This window comes from Medicago sativa, chromosome 2, assembly GCF_051527215.1.
Source record: "Medicago sativa cultivar Bolivia chromosome 2, Bolivia_mono, whole genome shotgun sequence".
NCBI lineage: Eukaryota > Viridiplantae > Streptophyta > Magnoliopsida > Fabales > Fabaceae > Medicago > Medicago sativa.
The window spans coordinates 71,312,129-71,320,101 of NC_140750.1; the positions used below are offsets into that span (position 1 = coordinate 71,312,129).

Sequence of the window (7,973 nt, forward strand, 5' to 3'; positions counted from 1 at the left end):
ATTTTTTCATCTATTATATAAAGGCCGCGATATCAAACTATAGCCTTAAACATAAAAACAGAACACAAAATATGGAGATGGAGTGGACTAGAGGCAACATCATCGGACATGGCTCATCCGCCACAGTCTACCTCGCCACTTCTTGTCGCTCCACCGATGTCTCCGCTGTTAAATCAGCGGAGACATCACTACCAAACTCAAAACAACTCCAGAGAGAACAAAGAATTCTTTCTTCTTTGTCCTCTCCTTACATAGTTACCTACAAAGGTTGCAATATTTCAAAGGAGAATAACAAGCACTTGTTCAATGTTTTCATGGAGTACATGCCCTTTGGAAATCTCTCTCAGGTGACTCGTCGGAACGGTGGCCGGCTCGACGAACTGATGATAGCATACTACACAAGACAAATAGTGGAAGGACTTGAGTATTTGCATTCAAAAGATGTTGTGCATTGTGATATCAAAGGTAGTAACATATTGGTATGTGATAAAGGAGTTAAAATTGGAGACTTTGGTTGTGCAAAGATGGTCGATGAAATTGCGCCGGTGGCCGGAACACCAATGTTTATGGCACCGGAGGTGGCGCGCGGCGAAGAACAAGGGTACCCTTGTGATGTTTGGTCACTTGGTTGCACTATTGTTGAAATGGCAACTGGGTTTTCACCTTGGTCCAATGTGGAAGACCCTGTTAATGTTCTGTATCGTGTTGCATATTCTGATGAAGTTCCTATGATTCCTTGTTTTTTATCTGAACAAGCAAAGGATTTCTTGGAGAAGTGCTTAAGGAGGGATTCTAAGGAGAGGTGGAGTTGTAGTCAATTGTTGAAGCATCCATTTCTTGATGAATTTGATTGTGGTGTTGAGAAAATTGAAGAATTTGATTCATGTTCACCAACTAGTATTCTTGAACAAGGCTTTTGGAATTGTGATGAAGGGTCAGAAAGTTTCTTTTTTGATGATTTGGGTAAGACTAATTTTGTGAATTGTCCTGTTGTTAGGATCAAAAAGCTAGCTTTGTGTTCAAGGGATCCATGTTGGAAATGGGGTGATGAGAATTGGATTACAACTAGAGGGAATGATGCAGATGCAGGGTCTTCAATTAGTGATGAATTGGATTTTTATGAGTTAGAGAAAAGTGATTTTAGTGGTAGAATTAGTGGTGATTATTTTGGTTATGATTATTCTAATTGTAACATTAGGGATGTTAGTTGCCTTAATTTTGAGAGAGACGTTGGAAGGTTGATGCCTCATTCAACATTAGATTTTTTATAATTTGGTTAGTTATGATTTAAAACACTCATATTACAAACTTGCCATTGGAGTTTCTGTTGCAGTTAATAGTTAATGTTTTATGACTCTTTTTTGGCCACTAGCCTAACTAAATTTATGTTTGGTAGGTTGTAATATTGTATGTTGATAAACTTAAGTATTGCCGCGAACATTTGAAGAGACTATTCTCTTAAAACAATTGAGACTCATTCAAAGGAACCACTCAATATAACTGAGATTCATTTAATGGTTTGACATCTCCCACGATTAGAGATCAAAATCTGAACCAAGTATTTAACGGACCTAAATGTCTACCACTCATGCTACACACCATATTGGTTGGACAATTTAAACTTTTATTTAATGAAAAAAGTAAATTAAAAAAATGGAACCAAAAGGGGTGAGTGAAAAGAAAATACAGCAAGCTGGACAGGCCCCAGCTGCTACCTTAGTTTTTAACTCCCAACCTCTCTTCTGTTCGTTATTTGTCTTTGGTTGATTCCAATGGATAAGAAGCAAAGGGACACCAAGGTTAATGCAATGTCTCTCATTTTCCTCTCTATGTCTTGGTGTGGGTCTCCCATATGTATTTTTGTCTCTCTTTATGTGTGCTTGATAGATGAAATTCAACCCTTTTGTAGCAAACTAGTATTGATAAAACAGGTAGTAAACCACCGTAATTAGGATCTTTGACATTCCGGTAGTTCCAGAGTTTTTCCACCAGCTTCGGTCATTTAGACCGATTATGAGACTAATATCCACTTGACTGTTTAGGTCGTAATTTAAAGCTCTTCACCCCTCTTCAAGAATGTGTTCTGCGGCGATAGAATTTTGGTCCCCCGTCACAACTCACAACCTCAATAATGCTGTCTAACCATTTAATTTTGGGGTGGATAGATTTCTGTCAAATTCCATGTATCAAGAGAAATATTGGCATGAATTGTGATCAATACCAGCTAAGACCAAAATTTAGGAGGAAACATGCGGGTACAGACAACAAAAATCGATACTAACGGAACAAAATTTATTCTTCTGTCTAAAGTGAGAGGATTTCACACAAGCATTGATTAGAAATTAATGAAATTATATTGTCAAAAAAAAAAAAGAAATTAATGAAATTATGTGTATGTGAGAAAGATACCATGAACTTAGACTTTATTTTTTATGACCGGTAGAAATTGAATTCAGTACCTTGGTTTAGAACACTCACACATCGAGTGCATCAAACACTTGGCTAGACTTAATTACTATGAACTTGTTAGTATGTCAAAGTCTCAATAAATAAGAGACTCACATTGGATAGAAAAGAATGATGTTGAACATTATTTAGGTGAAATGACTCATGTATTCAATATCTTTAAAAAAATTATAAGGCAAAAAAGTGAGAGTTTCTTATTATTTTTTATTGAGATTAAGGCCGACTTGGGCCAGGTCTTAAAGCCTTATAAAGACGTTGGGTCTTACAAGGTCCAATACCAATCCAATGTTTTTACTTTTTCCACCTTATTAATTTATTGTGCGCCCTATCTTTCTTACAAAAATGTCTACGGGGTTTCGGATTCTATAATCCGACATGAGTTCGGATTATAGAATCCTAAATATGTTTATATATAAGCAGCAATCAAAATCCCCCCCACTGCAGCAGTTGCGAATTTCGCTTTTGAAAACAATAAAAAACAAAGTAAAAAAATTATAAAACCTGTTAAATAAAATAAAAATATAAAAATACCAACAAGAAAAAAATTAAAAATCAGGTAAAACTAATGCACATTTTGTGGACTTTTATGAGAATATGAAGCATTGAAAAATGGTTTTTTTTTTGTCGAAGAAAAATGGGTTTAAACAATGAAAGTTTTGGATCCTTGATTTTTTCTGATTTTATGAGAAAGTTTTCAGAGCAACCTGATCAAGTAGCCCTAAAACCGGATTTCGGATTATGGGACATAGCAGGAACAACTAACAATGACCTAAAACACAAGGATGAAGGTTATGATGGTTAATATGGTTCTTAAACTGGCTATCCAGGATACAAACAAGCTTAGTCTTTGTGTTGATACAGTTTGAATTATATATTCTTAACTGTTTTTCTCTAAATTTTGGCATAAGAATCAAGAGACAATAATCAAGATACGAATCAAGATACAATAAACTATGTTACTGATATGAATCAAAGTAGACTAGAGACAATAATCAAGATATGAATCAAGAGACACTAAATTAAGTCACTGATACTAATCAAAGACACTGATACTAATCCACACCAAGAAAATTTACTCCTTCGTAAAAACATGATTTTTTTTTGACAAACAAAAAATGATGAAAGTCATGTTATATTATAAAATCTAAATACATATTCAGGTTAGCTTCAATCTGAAACCTCAAAAAACATCCTCAAAATAAAAAACAAATTTGGTCTCTGCGAAGGAGTAGGTATTTTGTGTTTTAAGTGTTGCTTCAAAGTTTTGCGGGGCTAATGAAATGTTGGGGGTGAAAGTGAAAACGCTGGGTTGGGGTGTGAAAATGAAATGTTGTTGGGTTGTAAAAAAAGAGTGAAATGACTGATGGGCTGAAGTTTGGAAATGTTTGGACTCTCTTTGTGGTTACTGCTATTCATGCCCCCTTTAAACCCAATATTACTATATACACCCTTTAGTAAAAAAACAATTGGGCCTCTTACAGGCATGAGCCCTAGGCCGCCGCACCCCCGACTTATGCCTTGGGTCGGCCCTGCTTGGAGATTTTGGGAGATGTTGTTGAATCAAGAGAACCACATGAACGAAGATTTGAACCTCAGCGAGGAGTTTGAAAGAGAAAGAGGACACATACCAAAGGGTTGAAATTGGAAATGTAAGTTGTTTCGTCGGATACACGTCATATGACACTTTTTGGACATAGTAGAAGGTTCTTGTGGTATAACTAGTTGGTAAATAACAGGTTAAATACATTTACGGTCATTCAAGTTATATGCTTATAACAAATTAGTTTTAAGTTTCTTTTCATTACAAATAGATCATTTAAGATCATGTTGGGCGCAAGAAAGCAAAACTTTACAATAACAACATATGGTATGTGGAATAAATAATTTATAGTGATGGAAGTAATATCTGAGTAATAAACTATATTTTATAAAAAAAATAAAAAATTGGCTTTTAGTTTGCAAGCCTGTTGCGATCCAGGATCCCCTAAACCTTCATTGGTCACGTTGGGCGCAAGAAAGTAAAACTTTACAATAACAACTTACGTGAATACATGATTTATACCAATGGAAAAGAAGTTGGCTATTTTCTCTTTTCTAAAATGAACTAAAGGCTCCAATGGCAGCAAAGCCTAAAAGCACCTTAATATTTTCCAACTTTTGGTGGTACCTACAAGAAAAGAGAAATTACTTTAAAAGAGACTAAAAACTATAACTATATTATTCCAACAACTAAATTCTTTATTCATGCGTTGATAATCGTTACATTCTCCAATTCTCTACTTATATAAGCTAGAATTTGGCATATTTCATAACAAACTAAACAATGACTCGTCATAAAGGATCTATGATAGATCTCTTGGCAAGTGCACCAAATACTATCGAAGTAGTAAAAATATCGATCCCACGAGGATTGTTTTTAACTTCAATAATTCAATTTCGTTATAAAAGTAGGATGTATAAAAGTTTATTTTGTTTTGCCACTAGGCAGTAGATTTGGTTTGATTTTAAGAAATCAAATAAAATAGTAAAGATTTGATTAAGAAAATAGGAGAGAGATGAGATCAGGTCTTCGAATCCTCTATGTTTCCCCTAATTGGTTACTGCACCTATTATTACTAATGATTCTCTAGTTTCACGATAGTTAACAAATTAGCCCTAATCAATCCCTTGAGTTAGGACCCTCTTTTTAAACTACAGCCCCTAATTCCTTAGGTGGTCTAATAATCATCAAAGGTTTAAGCACGTTAACCTAATATCACTAACAAACGATTATCCATTCCTAGACTAACCATGTTTATTAGAACAATTCAATTAGGTCTAAGTCGAAAGCTATGGTCAGTAGTCATTCGATCTCACAAAATCATGTTTATATTTGATCAGGATATAAAAAGCAGTAAGAACAATTGAATTGAATGAAAACTAGAATATCATTAATAAGTAATAGAGTTTCACAGCAACATATGATCAATTAGGGTTACATAGGTTCATCTCCGACCTAATCTCTAAGAGATTTAGCTACTCATAATTGAGTTTACAAATAGCATAATCAATGAAAGAATTAAAACATACATGAATTGGTAAAAGGATGAAGAAATCGCCCTTCTAGCCGTCTCTGATGTCTCAAAATCGCACTTTGCTCTCCAAAATCGTAACCCTTGTTCTTCAGATTGAGTGCAGTATTTATAGAAGTCATGGGCCTGACCCATCAAAATCGCGCCGCGCCATGTATATAGGCGTGCCGCGATTTCCTCTTTACAGGAAGTGTGTAATTTTGCTTCAAAAATCGCAGCACGGCTTGAAATTGGCGTGGCGCGATTTCCTTCGAACAGACTTCAAATTTTAAGCTTTTTGCACTCCAGAACAGTATAAATTGCATGAGAACTCTATCAAAATGTCACAATAAGTCCCTAATATTACGTAATGACAGGATGTCATCACAACCCCAAACTTAAACCATTCCTTGTCCTCAAGGAATTTGCTTGCAACAGTGACAAACGACAGTAAAATAACAGTTACCTGACAAAACGATAGTACCCAAAAGTTCATTCTCCTTCTAGCTAAAGATGAGCTAGTTTGACTTGTTCGCATCCACCAATTCACAACTCCTCGCATCAAATTGAAATAGGGTTCTACCAGTCGACATGCAGGTCTACATATTACCATATGCTTGAAAAGTTTCTAAACATCAATCAAAGTCAATATCATTACACACTTTTGAGGTCTTTAGGGTTATAACGGGGCTTAGGTGAAAGGTGGGATATATTTGGATAAGTAGGCTACAAAAAAATTTGAGTTAGGCATTCCTACGGAAGTTAAAGCGCAAAATTCAATCCTTCATTCATTCACCTTGTGGAAATACAATCAATGCAAAGGTACTAGAGAATACTTTTAACATTTAGGGACAATCGAGTTTGAAGTTACTCGGATTTTAAATGTTTTGTCCCTTTTTCATCATTCAATTTCCTTTTTTTTTTTTTTTTTTTTTTTGATACACCATTTTTGTGTATATATTGCATGACAATTTCATATTTATTTCATTTTTTTGTTCTCTTATTCTCTAGTACCCCCACCCCAAACTTAGTTGGTTGCAAATTCCAATAGCAACCCCAAACTTAATCTTTAGCAACATTCTACAATGCCTTAACTCAGAAATTCATTAAGGGACAAGTCCTAAAAGTCTCTAGGCTTGTAATGTAGTTTGTCACCGAACAAAAAGTTCTAATCCTACCGGCTCACAATTGGTTAAGAAAGGATAAATTCAATTAATATCAGGGTAGGCTTCAAAAAGGCTCACAGGACCAAGCACTTTTGCCTCAGTGTGTAATTGACAAAGACCAATCAATAATAGAGAAACAATGCAAGTTCTAGAAATGTAGTTGCATGGAAAACTAATCTAAATATAAGTAAATTGAAAAACAAGATTTGGCAATGAACCTTATGGCTGAGATTTCTGGGAGTATGTGACTACCTAGCAACGCCGTACACTTCGCCTTTGAATCAAGTCACCCCTCCTTTAGAACTTTTGGAATACCGTTTCATCAAACAACTGTTACTCAACTGGAATAGGTCACATGAAACAAAACAAATTCATTAATAAAACAAGTGCAGGAGCAATTACAATAGGGAAATAAGTTCAATGGACTTCGACATTAAAAAGAAAATAAAAACTGAATGTATTGAAAAACAAAGTAAATCTAGTGGGTTGCCTCCCACCCAGCGCTTCTTTATCGTCACTAGCTTGACTGCTAAGGATCCTCAGAGGTCCTTCAGAATGAGTGCCACCCTTCCTTTAGGTAGGTCGCCACCTAGGTATGGTTTAACTCTTTGTCCATTAACTTTGAAACTTCGATCTCCTTCAGGTGTCACTAGTTCAACAGCTCCATATGGTGACACACTTTTGACCAAGAATGGTCCAGACCATTTTGACTTGAGTTTCCCAGGAAACAGCTTCAACCTGGAATTATACAACAAAACTAGTTGTCCACAGTTAATATCCCTAGGCACTAAGTTTTTGTCATGATACCTTTTTGTCCTGGCTTTATAGATGAGGGCATTTTCATACGCTCTAAGCCTCATCTCCTCAAGTTCATTAAGTTTCAAAATTCTTTTCTTACCAGCGGCTACTTGATCAAAATTCAAGGCCTTAATGGCCCAATAAGCTTTATGTTCCAGCTCGACTGGAAGATGACATGCCTTCCCATATACTAACTGATAGGGTGAGAACCCAAGATGGGTCTTAAAGGCTGTCCTATATGCCCACAGTGCGTCATCTAATTTCCTAGACCAATCTTTCCTATTTGACGCAACTGTCTTCTCCAGAATCTGTTTCAGCTGTCGGTTTGAAACCTCTGCTTGACCACTAGTTTGTGGGTGATAGGGAGTTGCAACTTTGTGCTTAATGTTATACTTTTTGAGCACATTTTCAAGAAAATTATTGCAAAAATGCTTCCCCCCATCACTGATCAATACTCTAGGAGTTCCAAACCTTGTGAAAATATTCTTTTGAA

The 7,973-nt window shown here is 35.7% G+C and overlaps 1 protein-coding gene across 1 annotated transcript; it reads left to right on the plus strand.

The window, feature by feature from the left end:
* Nucleotides 1–1,382, plus strand: LOC146950336 (mitogen-activated protein kinase kinase kinase 17-like). Its single transcript, XM_085746256.1, has one exon. It carries the CDS (start codon nucleotides 72–74, stop codon nucleotides 1,269–1,271), a length of 1,200 nt encoding a protein of 399 aa, XP_085602382.1. The 5' UTR covers nucleotides 1–71; the 3' UTR covers nucleotides 1,272–1,382.
* The last annotated feature ends 6,591 nt before the right edge of the window (nucleotides 1,383–7,973 follow it).

Excerpts from the sequence above, each read along its gene's own strand:
- LOC146950336 (XM_085746256.1), top strand. The coding sequence starts at position 72 with ATGGAGATGGAGTGGACTAGAGGCAACATCATCGGACATGGCTCATCC.